Below are 27,247 nucleotides of genomic sequence, written 5' to 3'. Positions count from 1 at the left end.
CATTCAGGCAAGGAACCTGGCACTTGTGAGAAAGATTAAGCAGAGGAGTGTAAGGAAATAGCTGGTTTTGGAGGAGCATCCAGTTTGGAGAAAAGAGATCATCTGATTATGGAAAAAAACAAAAACAAAGTTAAGACATAAAACAAAGCTATAGAAAAAATTACTGCAGAATCCAAAGTAACTAAAAGTAGCGAACTGCCCAATTTCTCCCACTGAATCTAATGGAGATGGAATTTGATTCTGCCCTAATTTATGGACAGAAAAATGCCTGGCTCCATGTTCAGAGTAATTTTTCTTTTTTATGTTTAATTTTGAAATAAGTGTCAAATTAATTGTACTTGAAAAAATATACAATTGGGAAATCATGGAAATATACACAAGTTGCTCTTTAAGAAGGACTTTCACAAAAACTGATTTTTAAAAAAAATGACAGGTTTCAGAGTAGCAGCCGTGTTAGTCTGTATCCGCAAAAATAACAGGAGTACTTGTGGCACCTTAGAGACTAAAATTTGTTAGTCTCTAAGGTGCCACAAGTACTCCTGTTATTTTTAAAAAAAATGGTTTATATTTCTCAAAACTTCACATTTTAAAACAGGTTTGTAAGGTTTCAGCATAAACTGACCCATGATGCAAAGAGACACTGGGTGTCATCTATGCCAGAGGATCTCAACCTTTTTCTTTCTGAGCCCGCCAACATGCTATAAAAACTCCATGCCCCACCTGTGCCTCAACAACTGTTTTTCTGCCTATAAAAGCCAAGGCCGAGGTTAGGGGGTAGCAAGCAGGGCAATTGCTTGGGGCCCCACGTCACAGGAAGTTCCACAAAGCTAAGTTGCTCAGGCTTCGGCTTCAGCCCTGGTTGACAAGGCTCAAGGCCTGGGGCTTTAGCTTTCTGCCCTGGGCCCCAGTGAATCTAACACCGGCCTTGCTTGGCAGATCCCCTGAAACCTGCTTGCAGCACCCCAGGGGACCCCGGACCCCTGGTTGAGAACTGCTGATCTATGCCACACTGTGCTGTTTGAAAACATACATTAAAAATTATATACCTCCTTTGACAGATTCATGATTTATGCAAGTTTGTGCCCACTGTGCAAGGCAATGAGTATCCTCAGGGAGGCTCTGAGCACCCTTAATTCTCAACTTCAGTAGGAGCTGAGAGCGCTCAGCACCTCACATGACTGGATATTAAACGATCATACCCAAAAATCTAGTTGGGGAGGAGGGAGAAAAGGAAAGAGAAAGGAAAGACACCTTACGAGTTAACAGATAACCAGTATTCTCAGTTAGTGTTGTGAGGGTACAGGAAACAGCACACAAGAAATTATTCTGTGCAAGCCAAATGTAGAAGCTGCTAAAACGAGGAGATAACTGATAATTTATAGCCTTTCAAGTGAAAAGTTACAAAATACTTAGAAGTTTGTACATAGCATATAATGAAGTGCACATCCTTAAAAGAACACCAGACTGGCAACTGGACTGGAAAGAGAACCAAGGAACAGCCAAGCAGAATTACAATATACAGAGATTTTCTTTTTTCTAGCAAGGTGACTTGTGTATGAGCATGAATTCACTCCCTGGACCATCTGTCTCTATCTGGATGATAGGAAGATAACTAATGTGTGAAGTTTAGTATTTAAAATTAAACGTTGACACAAATTGTTCTGAATATTAAAACCAGCCCTGAAGACTGTTTGCTCTCAAGAAAGACTGCCCCAGCCAGCAATCTACTCACATATAAAATAAATTATAAAACCTAAACCAATATTTGAAATTAAGTGTTTTTCAACAAATGAATGTTTAAATTCTTGTGCTGAGTTAAATCAGTACAACTTTCTTTTTAAATAGATTTACAAGATGTCTCTAGTTCCCCATCCCATATGCTGAATGGGTAATTTTTACCTTTTGTGTCAAGGTGGATAACTTAACCTCATGTTCAGTCTGTCTCTTCACAACTTGCCTATCACTTCAATGGGATGAGGAATTTAGTTGATGTTTGCAAATTTGTTCTGAAGATGAAGTATTATAATATCAGTTTGTCAACTCGTATATCTGTCTTTTTTCTACACTCATGTCTCTATGTCAAGATATTCGTTCTAATGATACGGACTTTTTATTTAAACAAATCAATTTATTTCCAACATTTAACTCCTTAGTGGTATTTTAATATTCACAACTAGATAGAATGTTGTGAGCATTACTAAAATTGTACATTAGAAAATACATAACTTTCAGAGTACAATTACTACAGAAGATGGTTTGCTCAACATTCCAAAATCACTAAGCATAATCAGATCATTTCATGATGACCAAAAACACTCCAAATTTTACTTAAGAGGCATTTTGATATATTATGAAGACCTATTGTTAAGAATATACAAATATCCTGAGATGCATCAATTATTCTTTGGGGAGCTATCAACATACAGTAAATAAAATAATAAAAATAGCATAATATATTAACTTTAAAAATAATTTCTTTTAAAGCAGATGTTAATTCTAAACTGATGAAAAATAAATAAATAGAGAATTTAATTCACTGACAAAGTTACAATAAAACCACTATTAAGAAAATGATCTATGACTTACTGCTTGAATTGAAAAACTTCATAATAAGAAGGGTTTAGATAGAGTCGATAAAGTTTGTTTTCAAGTGTTTTAAAATGACCACGCTATAGGGGCTCTGAACTAGGCTAACATCTCCTAAATCCCTCTGACAGCTGCATGGCACTCTAGGTGGTCTAGTAAAAATCCATCTAAAAAAATATAGTGTCTGGCCTAACAATTCAAGGAAAACCAGTCTGGTGTTTACTAGAATATGATTCATTATTGTTAATTTAAAAATAGATCATCTTTAAAATGGAGAACATGCCATCTTTCATTGAAAAAGAAACATGGTCACGATAAAACAGGAGAAAAGCATTCTCCCCCCTCCACCCGGACAGTTTACAATCAATTAAATACAGTAGCAACCAAGTCATTTAGAAATATCTATATTTTCCTCACATGTATACTCGGAGTTTCTGGGTTTGACTGGAGCCAGACGGAAAAGTGTGATGAGGACTACAGCATCTTTGCTGACAAGCTGAGACATTGAATAAAAGCAGCTGAAATTGAAAAGCTGAAGAAGGCGAAGGGAAGAATCTCAAATGAAACGAAAAGCTTGTTGGAGAAGCAGAGAAATATGAAAAGGAGCTCGGATAACAACCTCGAGTACCTGTATTCTGTGCAAGCTTATATGGCGAAAACTGAAGGATGACTTTGAGAACTTCCAGAAAGAAAAGCTCCTCAAAACAGCTGAATTATGCAAGAGCCTCAAGACATGCAAGCAGGAATTGACGCAGTACAGATTGAGCATAACAGCACTGAAGAACAAGGACGGAGAGACAGTAATGGATAGAGCAGGGATGGAGGATGTCTGCAAGGACTTCTATACAGAACTGTTCAAATTAAGAATCAACATCCCGCTCCCAACACTCCAAGAGTCAGAAGAACGCGTCTCCCCAATAATTGTCAGTGAAGTCCAAAGCGCACTATACCAGATGAAGAAGGGAAAAGCTCCAGGCAAAGATGGAATAACGTCAGAAATGATTTCTGCAGGAGGCGAAAAACTTTGGAAGACCCTCGCTTTAAGGTTCAGTCGGTATCTTGAAGAAGGAAAAATACCATCAAGCTGGAAGGAGGCGATCGAGAAAATCTTAAGAACTACTGCCCTATATGCCTGCTCTCTCACATCTACAAGCTCTTTACAAAGGTGATAATGAACCGACTCTCGCAGAGTCTGGATGAACAACAGCCGAGAGAGCAGGCAGGGTTTCGAAGAAATTTTAGCACGATCGACCATATATTTACCCTTAGCCCTAGAAAGAGCGAGGGAATACAAACTCCCACTGTGCATTGCTTTCGTCGACTATGAAAAGGCCTTCGATAGCATCGAGTTTAACGCAATTTTAAAGGCGCTCATAGAGCAGGGTATTAACATGCAGTACATCAGTTTGTTGAAGGAAGAGAATACTGGATGTACAACAGACATTACTCTCCTCAAAACTCCCCCCCCCCCCCCGGCATCCGAATCGAGAAAGGCAAAACTATTCACCGCCTGCCTCGAAATGGTTATGAACAAGATCAATTGGAGGAGTGGTGTCAACATAAATGGAGAACGATCATCTCTGATTCGTGGATGACATTGTACTAATTGACGAAAGCACCACCCAACTGCAGAGCATACTACGAAGACTCTACAAGAAAAGCAGTCAGGTCGGCCTGAAGATGAACCGCTGCAAAACAAAATACATGCAATCAGACGTTTTACGAAAAGCCCGAATAACAGTAACAGGAGAAGAGATTGAAGAAGTGGAACAGTACATATATTTGGGCCAAGAAGTTAATATGCACCAAGATCTAAACGGAGAACTCTCGCGAAGGATTCAGGCAGGATGGTGTGCATTTAATTCCATCAAGGACATCCTCAAAGGAAAAAATCGACAAGATGCTGTATGGCAGTGAAACGTGGGCACTGACGAAGAGAGAAGAGCAGTGGCTGTTGGTAGCTGAAAGGGCAATGAAACGAGCTATGTTGGGAATTTCCCTTCTGGATCGCATCCCAAATGAAATTATCAGAGAACGCAGCGGTGTGAAAGACATTGTCGTGGAAAGCAGATATAACAAGATGCGATGGGCGGGCCACACAGCACGGCTCACAGACAATAGGTGGACCGCAATCATTGCTGAGTGGTACCCGCGAGAACAGAAAAGACCACCCGGTCGGCCTCCAAGAAGATGGGAAGATGACATTGTTAAACGTTTTGGACGAACGTGGAGAAGAAAGGCAGGAGTGCAAAAAGAATGGCGGACGTGTTGTGACCGGTGCAGTCTTAACGACAGTTGAAGACCAATCGATCCAGGTATGCTCGGAACATTTGCTCTTTAATTGCTTACAACAAATTTAAATTAATTCTGCATTGCATGGTTTTGACATCATTTCTATTCTATTGTATTCTTTTCAGGTTCTTATAGCGCCTTCATTACTGTAGTACCTCAGTGCCTAACAGAAATATATTAAGTTAAATGAGTAGCTTCTACCATGCCTGGTTTCTTTCTTTCTCCCTTCCTTTCCTCAGGAATTGCATGGGAATAAAAAAAAATTAAATAGTATTTTTTTTTATATGTTAATATTAGCAAATGCAATGTCAAAAGAATATGTCTTGCACTTGGTGGTGGGGTTTGTGGTCGTTCTTAGGTCCTGCTGAAATTTGGTCCACTTTGTTTCAATATTATGAAACCATTCAATACTAATTCAGCTGAAACTGGAAGAAAAAAAAAAAAAAAACTACCTAAAAAAGCCCTAAATATTTTCTCCAAGAGCCAACTACATAAAACTTACAAATAATACTGAAAGAAATATGATCACTTTACTAAGTAAAGGACCCACTTAAGTTATTTTATACATGGAAAATGTAAAGTTGTATGAAATGACTGTTATACTAAGTGAAAGACTTAATTTCACAATAGGTTGGTTACTCAGGAATTAACCTTTATCAGACTATATTTAATGTTACATTTAAGATCACAGTTAATAAAAATACATTTACTATAAACAATAGCTATCTTACACTTACCTTATTTTCAAATCTGTTTTGAAAACAATGAACAAAACAAGTGCTCTGTGCATTTATGGCTATAATACATTTTCTTTACTTGAAGTTACTGTACGACTGACAGATTGACTTAAACCCTGAAGAACAAGGTTTAATAGCCACTAAAAATTTATCATTCAGTGTGATAACTCTGAATATTCCTGACATCCATGTAAATATCCAATCCCTTTTTGAATCTTGGCCTCAAGGACTTCCTGTGCCACAGTTTAATCACATGTTGCGGGAAAAAGTATTCCCTTTTTGGGTAGTGAATTTCCCACCTTTTAAAGGAATTGAAGGTCCCCTTGTTCTTGTGTTGAGGGTCAGGAAGAAAAGAAGATCAATTTACCTTCTCTATATCATTCATTATTTTATATACTTTTATCATGTCCCCTCTTATTTGTTTCCTTTTAAAAGTAAACAATCCCAAACTTTTCATAACACTCTTTCCCTCCTAAGAAAGAGAGCATTGTCTACTTGAACAGGCTTAAAGATTTATGAAAGATTTGTGAATTATGTTACCTTTGGCAGCATGGGTGTATCCCTCTTCTTTTTCTTTTCTGAATTAGGGTCATCCAGCAAGTCTGGCTCAAAGGTATAAAGCTCTGTAAGCTCATTCATGGTAAAGTGACGTTCAACCTGCTGCTGGTCAACTACTCGGAAAGACAGTGACTGCTTCGTTACTTGACGATCATATATCTTGTCCTCCATTGTTCCCTAAAAAACCCCAAATATATTTGTTTTTATAAATCTAAACACACAAATGGGATCAAGTTATTCTGTCACTGAGAAAAACAGGAATGGTAAGAACACTACTCTATCATTAATGTTTGTTAAAACAGCTAAAGAACTTTAGCCCAATACATCTCCTGTAGTTTGCTAAATTGTTTAAAAATGAATGTAGTCCCTGAATGAAACACCACAAAGGAACATGAACTGCTGATGCAACTAATGGTGCATGTCTATTTATTAGAGTAATCAATATATTTTAACTTCTTTAGCTCCCTGAAGAAATCAGCTTTTGCACAACCTCCCTAAATTGTAGTTTTAAAAATATTAATATGAAAAAAAATGATAATTCTATTGCATTGTTCACCTTATTTTAAGTTAAACAAAAATAAAAATCACACTAACTAAGAAATATAGATGAGTTACATTCAACGACAGCTTTTTTTAAAAAAAAAAAACTTAGGGGACACGGGTCAGGGCTTAACTGAACATGAGTTCTGGTGCGATATGGTGGGTAAGAAAATGTGACCCTTGAATGTATAAGCAGGAGAATAGAGAGCAGATGTAGGGAGGGGTCTTATATAGTATTGGCATTCTATATAAATTAAATGAGAATTGCATGTGTAGTTCTGGTGTTCACAATTTTAAAAAGGATGTTGACAAATTGAAAATGATTCAGATAAAAGCTACAAGAATGATTTAAGGTCTGGAAAAACTATCTTATAGTAAGAGACTAAAAAAGTTCAAGCTATTAAGATAAATAATTAGAAGATTAAGATATGAATTGAAGACGACCTATAACTACCTAAATGGGAAAAAATTCTTGTAGTAGACGGCTCTTGAATCTACCAGAAAAAGGAACAAGATCCAATGGCTTGAAGCTGGAGCTAGACAAATTCAGACTAAAAATAAGGCACAGATTTTTAAACAGTGAGGTTAAACAAAAATAGGAACAAATTACCTATGGATATGGTGGATTCTCCATCACTTGGGAGTCTTTAAATCAGGACTGGACGTCTAAAAGATATGCTCTGGCTCAACCAGAAGCTGTGAACTTGATGCAGGAATCATGGGTGAAAATCTACGGTATGTATTATGGAGTAGGTCAGATTAACTGATCTTAATGGACCCTTCTGGACATAATATACACAATTTTTTTCTTTTCTAATGGTTTGACAATCTTAAGCCCCAATTCAACTATCTGATCTACACTAATGGACCCCTTTTCCTGTGTCGCCCCACACTGACTTCAACAAGAGTCCACGAGGATGTAAGGGTCCATCTTTACAGATAAGATATCAGGATCTGAGCCTTAAAGGATGAATGAGAAACATCCAAATCGTACATACCTGAGCCAAGAACCTGTACACAAACACAGGTTTGTTCTGCCCAAAGCGGTAAACCCTGAAGATACTCTGAATATCATAGGATGGATTCCAAGAGGCATCAAAGATAATCACTCTATTAGCAGCCACCAGATTAATTCCAAGGGATCCTGCTTTAGTGGAAATAATAAACAAACGGCCTCTGGAACAACAAAAAATTATGAAATTTAATATTTTACAAACTGACTTCTCTTACCTTGGATTCCTTAACTATTATAAACATGAAGTTTTTGAAATGCTGTAACCTAAATCCTCTGGGGTCCTATTATGAATTATTCATAAATTATAATGATTCAAAATCTTCTAAAACCATGAAGTTGTGAAATTTGCATCTGTTATGTTCTAAATAAAAGGGCAAAGTTGCTAGCCAGCTGTCAGAACTACAGCTCAGGGACTTTAAGAAGTCATTTGTTACCAAGCATTGTTCCGAGAGAAAAAAAAATTTTTTCTTCAGACATTTGAATTCAGGATCAAATGTAAGAAAATTAGTTATGCCAAGTTAAACCATCATTAAAAAATGAATACATGCTGGTTGGGGTTATTGGAACTATTATCTGGAAAGCAGACTTTAAAAATTCCTTGGCATGAAACCGTTTTTAGGACATCTTTTATAAAACGATGCACTTTTGTTTCTTTACATGTCACTATCACCCAAGATTAACTTAAAATTAAGAACGCAAAAAAACTCATGTAACGTTAAGATTGATATTTTAAAAAACACAAAATGCTGGGATCTTTAAGTTCTAACAACAGTAATTGTACCTCTTTGCAAGTATGTAATATTTTTATTACTGCATAAGTTTTAACTTGTGACTTAGCATGTAAGTAATGGCAGAGTTTTGGGAATGTAACTTAAAAGTCACTGATTACTGCAGTTTAAAGTCCAAGTTTTAACACTGCATGAATTAAGTTTATTCCATTTATTGCTTTTTAAATATACAACTGGCTGCATTACAGCTATTAATCTGAATGTTGACATGTGTATTTGGGAAAATTCATGAAACAAAAGAGCTTAAATTAATATGTACAATATGTATGATATATCAGAGCAGAGGTAGTTCATGAGGCACCAGGGCGTGGCGATGCCCCTTCTGCCTTTACTCCAGATATGAACTTCCAATGCTTTATGGAAACTCTGAATCCTTATTAAATTAAACATAAACAACCATAATGCCGAATTCAACTGTGTTAACTAAACAGATGGACCCTGCAGAGACCATCATCAACATACCTGAAAAACTCATCTTGAGTGAAGTGGACATTGGGAGAGGTCAGACCCAGAAAAGCAGTAATTTGGTAAATTTTCCATTCTCAATCCTGAAAGTTCCCCAAGTCCAAGACATTTGGGATGTAGTGAGCAGGAAGAAAATATTAGAGAGAGGAAGACATAAGTAGGACAGAAGCAAACGGTTTCCCCTTGCCTAAAATGGTATTAATCTATTTTGAGACAACATTGTTTAGAGACACTTTTCTGTCTGTACTGATAAAGAAAGTATCCATGGATGACAAGGTTGTAGCTTCACAGATTTCCTCTATGGTAGCTGATGTTCTACTCTGACCAGGATGTTATTGTGGAACAAGTTGAATAGTCTTATTTTCCTCTCTCTCTTCTGGAATCAATCTATCTGTGGCTTAATATGCTTCAGCGATACATTATTTGATCCACCTAGCCACAGAGTATTTGGATGCATTCAAGGCTGGACATTTAGGGTAAATGGAAATGAACAAAGATGATGTTTTTCTATACTGATCAGTTCTACTCAGGAATATTTTAATTGCTGTTCTGACATATGCTGTATTTATTCTTTCAGGTGTCAAAGATTCAAAGTAAATGAAGACAAAATGATTTCCTATGAGATAGGAAAAAGTTAACCTTGATTACCAATAACTACTTTGTCATCATGGAAGATACAGTAAGAAGCTGCGTATTCCTAAAAGAAGAGATTTCCAAGACTGTTCTTGCCAACCTGGTTACAACCAAGAATAAAGTTTTCATGGAAAAGAAATAAAGGGCATTTCAGGCCACCGGATGGTTCATAAGACCTTGTACCACTCTAGGCCAATTCTAGATAAGAAAGATACACCTAATGGTTGGTTTGGACAGTTATACTACTATAAGCTACTTTGATGACATCAGGTATTTAGATGAGCATGAGTTTATGGCATAGTTTAAAACTGAGACATGAGATACTATGGAAGGAAGTCTAAGATTCAAGTCTAGGCCACCGTGCAAGAAATCCAAAGAGAGTTGGAATGCCTGATTTCCTGGTGCTGCTTTTTGTATGTTAACACACTTACAGGCATTCTGATCAAAAGCTTGCATACGCAGAGAATATGACAGCCTGAATGAGGTTAGAAGAATATTACTTTGGAGAAGTATCCCATTTTGTTCAGTTCTTGCTACTCAAAGCCAAAGTTTTAGGCTCAGTCAGTCTGGAGCAGAATGCAGGAGCAGACATTGGAACAGGAGATCCTGCCTAATGGAAAGATGGAGCAGGGACTTTTGCAATGTTTCCACTAGGTCTAAATACCTTCTTGGCCAATTTGCAGTGAGAAGAATGATAGATGTTTCCTCTTTTATCTACTAAATCACTTTCTTTCTAGTGGCAAAAGAGGGGGAAGAAGGAAAGAAGCCAGTCTAGCTATCTGTGAGTCAGTGTGGCCTCAGTAATCTGTGGTCTGCTTCCCTGGTGAAGAAAAGCCACACCTCTGAGTTTCACCTGGATGCATATACGTGCACCTGGCTCTATGGATATCAGAAAGAATACTTCCTGATTCAGGGACCATATAGAATATTGAGTGTTTGCAGATAGTTTAACCAGTCTGGTTATGTGTTCAGTGACTTCTTTATGTGGATCATTTTAATGGAGGCCAGCTGAGCTTTTGTCCAGGAAAAAAATCTGTATTGTTTCAGCATTTAGACTTGAACCTTTTGTACTCCACGACTGATTTATATATGCCACAGTTGTGGGGTTTCTTTTTTTGTCTGAACTAGGACATACTCTTTCCCTTAGCACTCATAGAAATGCTGAAGAGCCAGCCTAACTCTATTTAGATCTCTTTCAAGATGTTGTTCAGGAACCTTTCTGCCTCTGACCTTTTTATCCCTCTTTGTATTTTGATGCTCCATGTGTGCTCTGCAATCTGAAATACTGGTATCAGTAGATAAGATTTCAGAGACTGGGTAGTGGAAGGAAGATCCTGCCATCATATGGGTTTTTCTATCACCATGGAACCATAGAGTTTAAGGTCAGAAGTGACCACTAGATCATCTAGTCTGACCTGATGTATATCACAGGCTGCCAACCCCACCCAGCACCCCCATACTAACCTCAACAACCAAAATTAGACCAAAGTATTACAGCCAACAGGAGACTAGACTACTATGTGCTACAGGCAGAGAATAGGAGGGACTGAGGTACACCATGCCCAAGGCCCCTGCAATGGCAGGGAAATGATTAACTGAGGGATTGTCATTCTTTTCTTTCTTTTACATCATCTCTTCTTGGGAATGTTTCCAGGCCTCTAGAGGAATCCCTGAAGCTCTGTCATGTACTGTCATGTCTCTTGAACTCTGATGACTCCTCAGATAGAAGATAAATGCAGGTAAAGATAAATGGATGACCTTCGGTTCTGTGACACCTTCCAGAATAGTGCCTGGAACTTTTCAATCTCTACTGTTTCAGAAAGACTCTAGTTCTCCTTGGGTCTCCCTAGGTGGATGATTCTCTTGAAAAACAGATAAGTTTACTAGGAACCCTTATGCTTGAAGTACAGAGAGGATCCTAACGTAATTTCCTCTGTGGTCCCTGAAAAAGATGCTATGATGAATCTGTCTTTAATGAATGGTCATAGATAAATCCCTAGACTCCTTCAGTAAGTTAGTGTAACCAAATGGCTTTGTGAATACCAAAGGAGCAGAGGACAGATTGAAAGGTAAATGTTATTTATTAAAACTGGTGATTTTTGTAGGCAAAATGAAGAAATTGGTGAAAATAGGGACTGATTAGAAAATGCACATAAGGTTCTGTTGAGCCCACGAAGTCTTCTGAAGAGATTCCAATGGTAGCAAAAGCTAGAGTCTCCATTCTGAATTGTTTTCTTCTTCATCAACCTTTTTACTCTCTTGATCTGGATTTCCTCTAGTTCTTTTCATACTAAGAAAAATCTGGAATAACACTTTGAAAGTGCTTGCTATTGCTTGAGGATGGAGAGGGGATGATGAAGGTGTTTAAAGGTCCAGAGTAACTAAGTATTCATGTTGCACGATCGCCTGTCTGATGCTGATTAAAACTAGATGTCTGAGAAGTGGAATAGCCTGTCTCTAAACCAATTTGTGGATGGAAGTAATCCTAGTTGCATTAATACGTAATGTTTGGATTGGAAAGAGGGATTGGACCCATTCTCTGATCTGGACTTCCACTTGGCATCTCTTTTCTGGTATTTGGGGGGGGGGGGGGAGGCGAATGAAAGGAGCTTATGCCCTTATATAAGGCTGTAGCCCTTCTTGAACTTCATTGGATTTCTCACCAACCAGAATTCTATCTGAGAATTTTGAGGCACAGAGGATTTCCTTTGAATAGTTATCTGCTACTCAGGAACTAAGCTAGAGTCAATGCCAGGTCACTGCATTAGCTTCAGTGGCTCTTGTTGCCAGCCTCCTAATGTCCCATGGATCTATTCACTATGAACACTCTACTTAGCATATCACTTGAATCAACCATGGTTCTGGGAGTTAAGGATTTTTAGGTCATCTGCAGCATGTGGTTGCCCTGTAAGCCCCGTTGGGCTGCTGAAATAGCTTCAAGGTTCCCTCTGTGGATGGCTTCTATTTTTCCATCTAGGGAAGAAAACCCCCTCACAACAGGTATTGACATATACTTTAACTTTGATGCCACTGGTGCATGTATCTTAGAGAGGATAAAAAGAGAATATTTGTGTTCTAGATCCTGTAGATTTTCAAAACTGAGGCAGAGACTTTGGCATGAAAGCAGAAGGAGAGTGGTCACGCTCAATGGCCTCACTGACAAATCTGAACAGCCTCCCATATTTGCAGGAAGCATGTCATGGCTCAAATGTCTCAGACGGGGGCAGTGTCAGGATCCAGAAATGTTAGCTTTCTGTATATCTGATATGCAATTTTGAAACATTTAATAAAAAAATTCAGACAGAAGTTCCATAATTGCTATTGTTACAAATAAAACTTAAGATGACTCTAAATTAGACTAGAGGGGAAAAAAAATCTGTTTTTCAGTTTGCTTTATTCATCTGATAAAAACTTAGTGTATAGCTGGTTTCACTGTACAGGCAGTCTTCTTCCCCCTGTTTGTATAAGCCTTTCCAATTGCAACAGAAGAAGAAAAATTTTAAGAAAGAGGGAAATATAATTATAAAACCAAAACCAAATTGACAGAGAAATTGAGGGACAGGTTTAATCAGTATGGTTTAAAGTTTATATTTCAAACTTCTCTACACACAACAAGGGGCCTGAAAAAACAAAACAAAACTAGCTAGAATTTTTCCACAAAAACCAATGTCAACAATCATGAAAAATATCAGCCAACAGTTAATATATTCAAACTGTTATATGCATCTGAAAATAGTCTTTTCCAACCATAACTAAATTATCCATGAAACAGTGCTACAGAAAGAGAACATTTATATTTATGAAAATTCAAAATTGTACACAAATAGCTATGAAAATGCAATACAAAGCATACCTGTTACACTGAGAACTGTTTATTGGAGAAAACCTAACCTTGTTGAGGAGATATAAGTGATAACCTTTTCATTCATTTTAGAGCTAATTTAGTAAATATTAGTGAGATGCACTTATTGTCAGGTTAATGGGCCAATGCTGCAACAGAATGATTCCTATTTGTTCCATTCAGAAGTTGGCTGAATATATTCAACATGTGCAAGGGATAGTAAGCATGCCACATCAAAGGACAAGGCATGTGGCATAGAGTAAACCCTATAATCAACCAACTTAATAGGAAACCTTTAACAAAATGACAGAAGTCCTTTCTTCTCAAATAAAATCCCAACATCAAATGCATTTCTCCTCATTAAGGGCGGAACCACACATTGTCAAACTCACAAGTCAAAACTAAAAGTTGTTTTTAATTATTTCACTGACTTAACTCAAAGTTAAGAAAAATCAATATGAAAGCTTATTGTGCTACCCCTTATTTAATTCATTAATTTTTGCAGTCTTGTCATCTCCATGTTTAGTGTAAATAGTTGTCTTTAAAATTCATTCACATGGGCCAGTATTGAGAGAAAGTGTCCAGAGACAAACTACATTACTAATTTAAATGTTAACAGGTTGGTGCAGTGGCCTTGCACATGCATAGTTTACATTACACACACAAAATTCTCTCCTGGGTAAGACTAAAATTCCCAGACAAAAATTACATTAAGATAGAGTTAATGTTAAGAGTACATATTAGTAATGTAGGGTAATGTACATTATATGGATTTTGCAATTATCCCAAAGCCAGGTGTATATACCCAGGAAATTCAGAGTTAATGTTAAACATAAAAGAAAACAAAAATTAAAAGTACAAAAATACATAGTTAGGGTACTGAAATACCTTAACTCTGCCATATAGTGGTACCATGTAATCTCATGACTGAAGTTTAACACCCCCATGAGGTGCGGTAGTATCAATATTTTTTACACAGGGGGAGCTGAGGCACAGAGACTAAAGGCAAAATTGTCAACTAATTCTGGGTGCTCACTTTGAGATACCTAGAGCCTACTATTTCAGCATAATTAGTATTTAATAGCATTTTGTATGTCCAGAACAGAATTCCCATTCACCTCTGATGCAATTCTGCAAATCAAACCCCAGGTGTCTCAAGTTGGATACTAAGAAAATGAAGGGACACACTGTGAAAGTTTTAGTTTACATGACTTGCCTATAACACTGCTCTACAGCCAAAATGCTTCTGAAATAAATGTAGTCAAACTTTACTAATTCTGGGTCACTGAGAACGAAAATGATGCTTAAAATTGTTGATTGGCTCAGTATATACGACCCTTGACTTGGGAATGGTGGAGGATAAGTGAGTTATAAAGGGAAGGGATCTCAATTTAAACCAGAAATGACTAAAATACATCTTTGACTGGATCTATGAATAAATCTATGACTGGGTTTGGACAGTACTTGCTTTTTAGGCAAAACAATGAATGATGCAATCTGAAGCTGGTATTGCATCATACATGATATGAATTGCATCATGTTATTCCTAGAAGTCATGGATGATGCAATCATAACGAAGCTTACATCACTCTGCTGAACAAATTGCCCTATATCAGCTCTAGAAATCATACAGTGTCGTGCTCTCTTATTTGTCAGTGTTTGATTTTGCAAAGGGACACATTTCTGTTTAGCCAAAGTGAGCAGAGATGCCTCGTACTTGTGCAAACAGTGCAGATAACTTCTGCTATGTTTGTGGTGAAGTGACTTTTGCATCACAAAAGCGCAGTATAACCACTATGGTTAAGAAAGCCTATCACCTTTATTTTGGCTGCAAAATTGGAGATCAGGACAAGAAAGAACTGAATGACCTTGTCAGGGATTTGGAACTACCCAAGAGTAAGGCAGAGCTGTTGGGCTCCAGACTACAGCAGTGGAATCTCCTGGCAGGTGATGTTAGGGTTTCCATGTTCCGTGACCGTCAAAAGGATCTTGTCCCATACTTCTTCATGGAAGGTGATCTTGTAGCCTGCAACAACATCGATGGTGTGATGGCAGCCCTCAACATCGTTCACGATCCAGATGAGTGGAGACTGTTCATTGATTCATCGAAGACGAGTCTTAAAGCTGTTTTACTGCATAATGGCAATGTTTTGCCGTCAATTCCAGTTGGTCTTGCAGTCCATATGAAGGAAACCTATGACAACATGAAACAACTTTTGAGGTGCATAAACTATGACCAACATCAGTGGCAGCTTTGTGGCGATTTGAAGGTTGTTGCTCTCTTGCTTGGTCTGCAGACTGGATACACAAAGTACTGCTGTTTTCTCTGCGAATGGGATAGTCGTGCAAGAGATTCCCACTACATCAAGAAAGATTGGCCACTCCGACAGTCATTGGAGCCTGGGAGGAAAAGTGTTCAGCATCCACCACTTGTTGAATCAAGGAAGATTTTGTTACCACCCTTACACATCAAGCTGGGTCTGATGAAGAACTTTGTCAAGGCCATTGACAAAACACAAGCAGCTTTCAAGTACCTCCGTGGAAAATTTCCAAGGTTAAGTGAAGCTAAGATAAAGGAAGGTGTCTTTGTTGGTCCTCAGATTTGTGAACTTCTTCGAGATGATGCATTTGACCATGCACTGCGTGGCAAGGAAAAGACGCCATGGAAAGCCTTCCAGTTAGTGGCAATAAATTTTCTCGGAAACAACAAGGCAGACAACTACAGGTTGTTGGTGGAAAACCTCCTCAAGGCATACAAAAGCCTTGGTTGCAACAGGTCACTAAAGATACCTTTTTTGCACTCTCATCTAGATTTTTTTCCACCGAACTGCGGAGCAGTGAGCGACGAGCACGGCGAGCGATTTCACCAGAACATTGCAACAATGGAGAAACGCTATCAGGGCAAATGGAGCCCATCAATGCTTGCAGACTATTGCTGGACAGTGACAAGAGATGCTCCATTTAATGAATACAAGAGACAAGCCAAGAAGCGCCGAGTAGACACTGACTAGGACTAAACTATGTACATAATAGTTTTTTGCCTTTTGTTTCATAATAAATTTTATTTATATAACCCTTTTGCTGATTTTTAAAGTGTTACATAAACAGGACAGGTGAAATATTATCATGTAAAGCAACCATAAACACATGAAAAGACCTAGGTTTACAATTTATGATTAAAACTCTACTATCTACACAATATACATAGACATAAAATGTAAAAACTTAAATATCTTAGAAACAGTAGCCAATCAGTTATTTTAATTATCATATTTGAATTCAGCACATCAAAATACATAATAAATAGCACATTTTATCTCTGAAGCAGACGACTTCTCAAAAATTGTAGACCAGTGTAATCAGAAGCAGACACGCGACAGAGAAAATTTCAATTTAAACTACATAGGTCAGCAAAGTTATAAGCAACTGAAAACAGGATCTTGTAACAAAGTGCTGGGCAACTTACCTATAAAATATCTCTCTCACACACACACACACGAAGAAGGGGCAACAGTACAGGTACAAAACATATGTAAAATATCTTTAAAAATAATTAAAGTTCTATCACTGGTAGGATATTTTGGTAACTGCACTATCTTAAAAAGAGTTCATAAGTTAGTATAAGTACAAAACAGATATAGGAAGAAAAGAGGTAGGAAATAAAAAGCTACATAGAATGATCTTACCTCACATTAGTTTCATCATTAAATTCTTCAGCCCATTTCTTTCTTGACTGAGCCGTGGTTGAACCATCTAAACGATAGTAGTCAATATTTCTGAACCATTTTCCTTCACCTAGAAATTTGAAGGTAAGGTGATTAAATGACACCAGCACAATATGAAAATATTAGTAGCACAATGATTTAAATACTGATCTTTCAGGGCCAGATTGAGACTAAAAGTTAAGGGAGCAATCATGCAACCTCACATGAACCAGCTATTCTATAACAATCAAAATCTTTTACTCCCAAGGAACTTGCTTCTATGATGTCCATGCCCCAAAGTACATGTGCACAAATAAATGAAGAACCCATAAGGGGATACCTGCCATTGCTGCTTGTCTCAGTTGAGCTGTGAAAATGATTCATTGTAACCTGAATTATGAAATATAATCCACAGCAGGATTACAGAAAATAGTGGTAATCATAATTTGGGACAGTAAGTATTCAAAACCTTTACTCTAATAGTTCATATCTCTTGTGATACTCCCCAATATGCAGGTAGCCTTGCCCAAAATAAGAAGTGCAGAATTAGAGTTAGCTAAGAATGAAATGAAATTTATTTTCTGAATAGGATTCTACCCCCTATGTAGGGTCCAGCAGTATTGTCTTCTTCAAGGAAAAGTTCTCAATTTAAAAAACTTGAGCTAAGTGATACTGCCACAAGCAGCTTTACACAGCTTGCAATTTAGAGAGACAAGGACACAATTAAGATTTATACACCGAGGGCAAACTTTAATTGCAATATTTTCAGTAACCTTTAGTTAGCTCTTCTAAGATTTGCGTGTTTCCCAGCCCCCTTTGTCATATCAAATTTCTAGAGGTCTGGACACGTTTGCAACAAAATCAGGCGAGTTTCTTGTTTAACCTCAGTGCGAAAGTTAATTGTAAAAAGTAACTACATTTAACCTTTAGGCATTATGCCAGTAACCCTAATTTTCTAATTGATCTTTGTAGTTTGTATGTTTCCAATTACTCTAGGCTGCAGTCTTTCTCATACAAATTGTACCCCTTAGGTAAATGCTTGAAAGGGGATTTCAAAAAGTCAAGGTATAATCATTTTGGAACTGAAATTTAGAACAGCTGCTTGAGTTTAATTAGCCTGTGAGTTATGGCTACTTCTTGCCAAATGTAAAAAAAATTACAGCTGATAGAAGCAGATTTTTTTCTTCCCTTTTAGAACTAACCTTTCATTTTCTCTGGAGGTCAAGGTTTATTTACACAAAATGAACCCCACTGGGCCATCGATTAAAATCAGAGCAGCTCTTGTAGGAAGTAGCAATGCTGAGTGACAATGAATTATGAGAAAATGCATGCTAAGTCATGCCAGAGATGTCTATATAGAATTGATGACCTAGTTGTACATCAACAGAACCACCACAAACAGGAAAAAACAAAGACCATGTAAAATTAGCTCAGGTTATATGGACAGGCTATAAAGACATATACAGCTCAGAGGTCACAAATGACCGATGTTCTGAAGCAAAATACTGGAAATATTCTTTAGAAGCTTGCTATATGGACAACAGAGCTCCAGGTAATAAAGCAGCAGTGAGCAATAAATACACATATAAATAGACAGCAGCTGGAGATCTATCTATTTCTAGCTAACTAACTATGATACTGATATTTCTAAGCCCCTGTATCACTTGGTATTTAATTGCCCAACACCATGCTGCCAACATTTAAGGAATGTTATATGAATTCATATAAAAATAGTGTGAAGGTCTTTTACTGCAAGATTACAGAGATGATGTAAAGCAAAATGCTACAGTACACATGTACATCTCTGGTTAGAGGAAAAAAGTCCACACTACCGACACATTACTAAGAAAATATGATTAATACAATATACCTTGTCCCATGTGTGAGAACATGAAAAAGCCTATTTCAATGCAACACAAGGGAGCAGGTTTAGAAATGTGTGTGTGATTAAAATCTCAAAATGTTAAATTTTTCAGCACAGCCACTGTCATTTCCTTTAATAACCCTCTCTTAAAAATGAGGATCAGACTCAGTGTTTTTCCATTTGTAAAATTGTTTTCATTTTGTATGGCCCCTGACTAAACCTTCTGCTCACTATTTCTAGAAGAAAAACATCCTATCTGCTTAGAATATAACAAATACATGAAATATAGCACACGCCTGAAATCAGTAGCAACAGCCTAAGATCCACAGCAGGTGAGGTATACAGCATGCAATCGGACCAATAGCCCTCCCATATTTGGTGATGTTGGGAAAGAGTAGCAACTCTTCTGGTCTGAGAATGAATTAGCTATTTCATCTCCCTTCCATCTAGAACGAACAAAAAAGCTAAAAAAGAATAATTAGCTTCACGATTTTAAAGTCTGTTGTGCAGGTGACAAGTTGAAATGTGAAGGAAATGTGAGCATTACTGTCACAGGAAAAGGGTGATAAGCAGCGTTCAACCTGAGTAACAGATCCATACTCTTTAGAGGGTTAATAAACTAGCTGTATAATGGACTCCTTCATCTGGACAACCCTAAATGATTAAGAGGAAAGATTCAGAGTATCACATACTGGTTTCTATTTGCGAAGTTTAAGAAACTAATCTATTGTTTCCATTCAGAATGCTCTCTTCAAATATCCAGAACGTTTATTTCAAAAACAATTTTTTTCAAACAAGACACAGCACACAGCCCTTATTCAAGAGTATAAATGTGCCAAATTGAAAGATTTAAAAAGGAGCCATTTTTGAGATAATCAAATGCAAAATAATTAAACACCTGAAAAAAATCTTAGATAAAATATAGCTTCCTCAACATGTTAAATAAATTTAAAAACGAGGCACACATTTGAAACCAAGCCTGAGAAATGTTACCAGCAAATGTACTTTTTTGGTGTTATGCATAGCTGACCACAAGGTTTAGAATGGAACTAACATCTGAAACGAACAATATTTACCTATTATATTTTACATGTCTGATTAATGTCTGTGCTTCAGTTTGATTCTCATAATACTCATGTGAGGTAGGTATTATCATCCCCTTCTTTTAGATGAGGTACAGATAGACAGGTTAAGTGACTTGCTGAAGGCCACCCAGTGAGATTGTGCCAGATGTGGGATTAGTATGCAAGACTTCCTGGCCCTCGGGCCCATATTCAGTCCACAAAACCATATACCTTTCCAACTACAGAATTAGCATACATATATTCAAGAACAAATACATGAAGGAGTTTAATAACTAATTTTCTTAATGACTTTCATAGGCAAAAAATAATTCTTCCTTCTGCAGATGCCTCCATCACCAAATTAATTTTACAGAACAATTTTGAGGTGGAAAGATGAAAATATTACAGATGCTACACCAAATTATACAATGTGTTGTCCCAAAAATACAAAAACTAGCTAAAGATCAACTTATTTATATTGGTTTTGGCAAGTCATCTGGAGAATTAAATCAATTTTACACAAATTTATCCTTCTAGAGAATGTTACAATAATCAAATAACATCTTGAGATAGACCCAATGTTTCACTTTTTCTTTAAAAAGGAGTTTGGACCACAATATGTCAGATATTGGGTTTTCTACAGAGATATCCCCAGTGACGAGCAGGGAAACCAGAGGAATTGGCAATAGGTCAGTTAAGTGAAAAAAAATCAGTGTACCCTGGATTGGATTAAAATTCACACCTATACTATCTGTAGCAGGAAATGATATTAAAGAAATTCGCTTTACTGTCACTGTTTTGGAAGATATAGAAATGCTATACTAACCTTTATAAATAACAGGCTTATCTTTGTCAGTTTTGTCCCTGCTTGCCAGTTCCAGAAAATCTTCTATCAAATCCAGTGATATTAGAGACTGGCTAAAAACTAGACTGAAAAGAGAAATACGGAAATATACAACATTTTCCACTAAAATTCATTCAATACATGTAATTATTGTATTGTTTTGCTTTACTTCTCTTCCTTCACCCTGATCATGATCTTTAAAACAGAGTGAATGTCTTTGGTGGAGTATAGGACAAGCATGGAACGCTCTTCTGATAAAAATAAGTTAAACACACACATCGCTAACGCAAATTGAGCTACAACTCTGAGCTCAAAATAAGCGTTAACAAAGGGTGGACAATAAAGAATGCTAAGGCAGAATAGTATATTTAAACAATTTAAAAAATTTCCACAAATCTATATTATTTAACATGACTTACACTTTATCTCCAAGCTCCTCCGCCATGCGAAGAATTTCAAAGAGAAGCACCATTTTCCCAGAATGTTCCAATACTTCAGCATCTGCATCGGTGACAAAATCTTTGTACCAGTCTGGAGCTGGGCTGCCTGGGTTGGAAGAGGATGTGGCTTTACCTGTAGAACAAAAATACTATTAAGCTAAAAAGAATCTCCTTAAATTGAAGGCATGAGACTTTTCCTAAAATGCAAATGTTTAAAAACTCTTAAGATTTTAAAGATTTTAAGACTTTAAAAACTCTTAAGATGCCAATTTCTAAAAGTGACGCCAGTTTTTAAAAAGGGCTCTAGAGGTGATCTCAGCAGTAACAGGCCAGTAAGTCTGACTTCAGTACTGGGCAAACTGATTGAAAATATAGTAAAGAACAAAACTGTCAGACACATAGATGAACATAATTTGTTGGGGGAAGAGTCAACATGGTTTTTGTAAAGGGAAATCATGCCTCACCAATCTACTAGAATTCTCTGAGGGGGTCAACAAGCATCTGGACAAAGGGGATCCAGTGGATATAGTGTACTTAGATTTTCAGAAAGCCTTCGACAAGGTCCCTCACCAAAGGCTCTTGAGCAAAGTAAGCTGTCATGGGATAAGAGGGAAGGTCCTCCCATGAATTGGTAACTGGTTAAAAGATAGGAAACAAAGGGTAGGAATAAATGGTCAGTTTTCAGAATGGAGAGAGGTAAATAGTGGTATCCCCCAGTCCTATTCAATATATTCATAAATGATCTGGAAAAAGGGGTAAACAGTGAGGGGGCAAAATTTGCAGATGATACAAAATTGCTCAAGATAGTTAAGTTCCAGGCAGACTGTGAAGAGCTATAAAAGGATCTCTAAAAACTGGGTGACTGGGCAACAAAATGGCAGATGAAATTCAGTGCTGATAAATGCAAAGTAATGCACATTGGAAAACATAATCCCAACTATATGTATAAAATGATGGGGTCTAAACTGGCTGTTACCACTCCAGAAAGATCTTGGAGTCATTGTGGCTAGTGCTCTGAAAACATCTACTCAATGTGCAGCGGCAGTCAAAAAGCAAACAGAATGTTGGGAATCATTAAGAAAAGGATAAGAAAGACAGAAAATATCATATTTCCTCTATATAAATCCCTGGTACACCCACATCTTGAATACTGCATGCAAATGTGGTTGCCCCATCTCAAAAAAAAAATATGCTGGAATTGGAAAAAGTTCAGAAAAGGGCAACAAAAATTATTAGGGGTATGGAACGGCTGCCTTATGAGAAGAGATTAATAAGACTGACTTTTCAGTTTGGAAAAGAGACAACTGGGGTGGGGGTGGGGGATATGATAGAGGTCTATAAAATCATGACTGGTGTGGAGAAAGTAAATAAGAAAGTGTTCTTTACTCCTTCTCATATCACAAGAACTAGGGGTCACCAAATGAAATTAATAGGCAGCAGGTTTAAAACAAACAAAAGGAAGTATTTTTTCACACAACCCAGAGTCAACCTGTGGAACTCCTTGCCAGAGGATGTTGTGAAGGCCAAGACTATAATAGGTCCATCAATGGCAATTAGCCAGGATGGACAGGGATGGTGTCCCTAGCCTCTGTTTGCCAGAGGCTGGGAATGGGCGATGGGATGGATCACTTGGTGATTGCCTGTTCTGTTCATTCCCTCTGGGGCACCTGGCATTGGCCACTGTCGGAAGACAGGATACTGGGCTAGATGGACATTTGGTATGACCCAGTATGGCCATTCTTATGTTCTAAGATATAGAAGGCTTCTCCCTTCAACCAAAGGTTCTGCTAGTTAGTGGTATGGAATTAAAGAAAAAATTTAAAGAGACTAGTCTGTTATCCTCAGAGGGTCATTAGCTGCCACACTTTTTCTGTGTTATGTACTGTTTTAACACATAGTCCTGTCACCTGCCATTTTCCTAAAGTAGCATTCATCTTCTTCACCCACAACTAATATTTGCTTCCTAAAACTCAATCACAGATTTTACAAGAATAATATAACTGCTTTTAAAATACTGATCTTAAATCCCAAGCAAATATCTACAACCCTCAGAAAGAACACTGTACTTGGGCCTGGGGGTTATCTAGTTCATCCAACCAGAGCTATGCAGGATTGTTCCCAACAATACATTTTCTTGCATTTAGGGGGTAGGAGGTGGGGAAAATAGTTTTAAATTATCTCAATGATGAGACTTAAAAAAAAAAAAAAAAAAAAAAAAAACTTGTTGCAAAAGGCACAATATACAGGAAGTACCATCAAAACTAGAGTTTGGAATTTATTTCTTTTGCAACAGTTAACATCAAGTACAAAACACAATTTTTTTTTAAACACATTCCTGTTAATGGTGTCATCCATATTTGCCTAGAAAAGGGATTCTAATATTTAGTTGTTTAACAAAAAAAGCAAAGGAGGAGACAATTTTTATATGATTATTAAGAATCCATACTGAGGTAATACTCAGAGGCCTTCATCAGGAAAGATCCTTTGTACTAGGCACTGTACAAGTACACTCAGAGTCTCTCCCCAAAGAGTTTACATTTTGTTTTGGAACATAAATGTCTTCCTAATTCAAGTCTATATAATGTTATTGACTTGAGATCATAAATAGTTGTCTAATCTGCTATTTACATAAAACTTTTAGTTAACTTGCCACTTCTATACCCTAATAAGCTGACTTCACTCAAACTTCAAGCAAGTGATGATACTTTACATCTGAGTCACTCTTCCTAAAAATGTAAAAGATTAAAAGGGGGTAAATCTGACAAGCTAGAGAGAATTAGGAAAGTCTGTATCTCACTGTATTTCTGTGCCAAAATAACTGCATACCCAACAAAACAAGCAACATTTGTTTAGTTCTAGATTTGCCATTCAACAACACCTGGTTGTGAACTATTTGAAATACAGCATGCTCTCCTTCCAGGGTATCAGAATTCTCTTTATCTATTGTGAAACACCGCTGAATTCAAATATACATGAAGACTTATTTGCAACCTCATCATTTGATCCTGAAATGTAGACAGGAATCAGGAGCTGACTTTATTTATGTTACCTAAATTCTTTTTATGGTGTTGTATGTTTCTGCCTTTAATCTCCTTTGCATTAGTGTGATAAATATTGATTTATTAGAATTACAATACAAACCTTCTTTCACTTAAAAACTTTGATCTTACTCAAGTATTTACTTATACAGAATATTTTTCTCCTATTATCTTGCTACTAATTCAAAACATTCAACTTTTAAGACCACATATAGCAAACTAGCTGAAAGACAACTTCATCATGACAGAACAGTCATCCTCAACATTTCTGCAAATACCTGCAAAAGAACTCTCATTTGAAAATTTCTTTGCACCGATTTTTTTAAGCATACTTTTACATAAATGCTGAATTCTGTCCCTAATGTAGGTTGGTGTGACTGTGTTTAAGTCATGTTAGTGTCATTGTTTGGTGTTAATACCTGACACAATGCAGCATGTAAAGGATGCAGGCTGTGCATGTCTCACCTACAAATTTCCTTTTTTGAAAGTATATATGTATCACACAACATTTAGTTGTACTGCTGCTATATGAATTTTCTTTAAAAAGTTAAATAGACTGTGAAATCAGCATAAGTGTATGAAAGAACCACTGTATACATCAGGGGTGGGCAAGCTTTTTGGCCCGAGGGCCACATCAGGGAGTAGAAATTGTATGGCGGGCCATCAATGCTCACAAAATTGGGGTGGGGGTGCGGGCTAGGGCTGAGGAGTTTGGGATGTAGGAGGGTGCTTTGGGCTGGGAACGAGGGATTTGGAGAGCGGGAGGGAGATCAGGGCTGGGGCAGGGGCATGGGGAGAGGCTCAGGGGTGCAGGCTTCGAGCAGCGTTTACCTCAAGCGTGGTGTGGCCCCCGACCCTGCACCCAACAGAGGGACAGACAGAAAGGGGAGTACAAAAACTATGAGACAATATTGGTCAGCATGCTAGACAGTGGTTTCAACACAGCAGCAGCCTAACATCTTTAAGCATTTTGTACCCACAACAAAGGAGCGTTTAAGGAGGGTTTTGAAGAAGTACTATGAAGTAGGTGTTGAGGAAATTTACAGGGAGGTCCCCCCAAGCATAGGAGGATGTGCAAAAGGTCCTTGTTTGAAAATTTAACAAGTGTGTGATGGAGGCTGGCAGCATGGGCTGACTGAAAGCAGGAGTTGACATCTCAATAGTGAATGAGTAAGGATAGGTAGGGTGAGGAGGGGTTCTGAAGAGCCTTTAAAGAGAGGACAAGTATCTTATGTTTGATGCAAAAGCATAAGGAGAGCTAGTGGAGGAATGCAAAGAGGGGGGACATGGTCAAAGTGATGGGCAAGGAAAAGTATCTTTACAATAGCATTTTGAATGGATATGAGAAGGGCAAGATTACATTTATCACTGCCACAGAAAAGGATGTTGCAGAAATCAAGATGCGAGACATCCATATCCGAGAGAGGCTGAGATTTTAGTTTGGACAGAAGGAGGCAGATCTGGAGTAGAGGTAGATCTAGGAGAAATAAGATGTAGAGGGAGAAGCGAAGGCAAACAAGGAACACCACAAAAAATTGGGAGGGGGTTGGGGGGTGAGGAGAATTCTCCAAAGGACATGCTGAAGGAGCAATCAGAGAAGGAGGAGAACTATGAAAGGACAGAGTCATGGAAGCCAAGGGAAGATAAGATTTCAAGAAGAAAATGGTCAATAGTGTCAAAATCAGCTCACAGTTCAAGGAGGACAAGGATGGAGTATTAGTTCAGCACTTTGGCTAGAAAGAGGTCATTAGAGAGACTTTGGTAAGAGTGGTTTCAGTGGAGTGCAAGGGTCAGAAGATAGACTGGAGAAGAACCCCAGAGACTGACTGTAGACAGCACATGCAATAACTCAGAGATGAAAGGAAGAAGGGAGAGGGGGCAATAGTTGGAGAGGCAAATGGATCAAAGGTGTGTTTTTTTTTAAGATGAGAGAAACTGAAGTATGCTTGAATTGTGAGGGGGAAAAAAACAGAGGAGAGTCAGAGTATTGGAGAAGAGTAAGGAAATGGATGAGAACGTGGGTAGGTGAGCAGGAGATGGAGGGCATGGGGTCACTGGGGAAATTAGAGGAGGACAGTAGATGAGAAACTTCTGTGTCTTTGAGAGAGGAGGAGGGGAGAACTATAGGAAGAGAAGGGAAGGCAAGCCTAGCAGAGGGGGAAGGTCACATTGTATTTTATCAACTTTTTCTTGGAAGAAATCAGCAAGATCCTGTGTGGGAAGAGAAGTGGAGACGGGAAAGGAAAGCAGTCTTCATCCCTTATGTTACTGAACCCCATCCTTTCGGACAAGACCCGGGACACGATCCAAGATCCACCAATAAATCCAGATGAGTCAAATGCCAGTGAACGAGCCACTTAGTTCAAAATGATACCTGCATATGCGAGGGGACAAGCCTATACTTATATGTGAGATGGGATCACATCTATTCCCATCTTAATCTCATTCCAGAACTTGCACACAGGAGACATACTCGCAGCAGTCTACAGTGCAGGTGGACCTTTTATATCTGAAGCAAGATGGAAACAGGGCAAAGCCTCCTCAAACTCACACTGTACCAAGCATCCATTTTAAAACTACGTATATGAAGTTAGATGAGGTCATGGATAGTAGAACCTTTAGCATTACCCACTAACATTGGAGTGATTTGTGATTAGTAAGAAATGGTATGACAGATTATCTCCTTTTTATTATTATAAATTAATGCTGGTAATATATTCCTATATATATTATCTATATATAAAAGGACCACCACCCTTTTACAACTGTATTTTAATCATAACTGTTTATAAAAACAAGGGAGAACATAAATTTACAAATGTATTTAAATTATGAATT

General features: G+C 37.7%; 1 protein-coding gene across 1 annotated transcript in view; it reads right to left on the bottom strand.

The window, feature by feature from the left end:
* Window positions 1-27,247, bottom strand: part of ATRX (ATRX chromatin remodeler) — a 129,941-nt gene that overhangs the window by 19,104 nt on the left and 83,590 nt on the right. Inside the window, exons 27-31 of the mRNA XM_065410527.1 lie at window positions 21,351-21,504; window positions 20,914-21,017; window positions 17,142-17,250; window positions 7,712-7,889; window positions 6,156-6,350 (exon numbers count right to left, since the gene is read on the bottom strand). Of these exons, the coding sequence (XP_065266599.1) occupies window positions 6,156-6,350; window positions 7,712-7,889; window positions 17,142-17,250; window positions 20,914-21,017; window positions 21,351-21,504 (740 nt within the window). The remainder of the gene's footprint in view (window positions 1-6,155; window positions 6,351-7,711; window positions 7,890-17,141; window positions 17,251-20,913; window positions 21,018-21,350; window positions 21,505-27,247) is intronic.

Source organism: Emys orbicularis, chromosome 9, assembly GCF_028017835.1.
Source record: "Emys orbicularis isolate rEmyOrb1 chromosome 9, rEmyOrb1.hap1, whole genome shotgun sequence".
NCBI lineage: Eukaryota > Metazoa > Chordata > Testudines > Emydidae > Emys > Emys orbicularis.
This window is presented reverse-complemented; position numbering and strand designations above follow the sequence as displayed.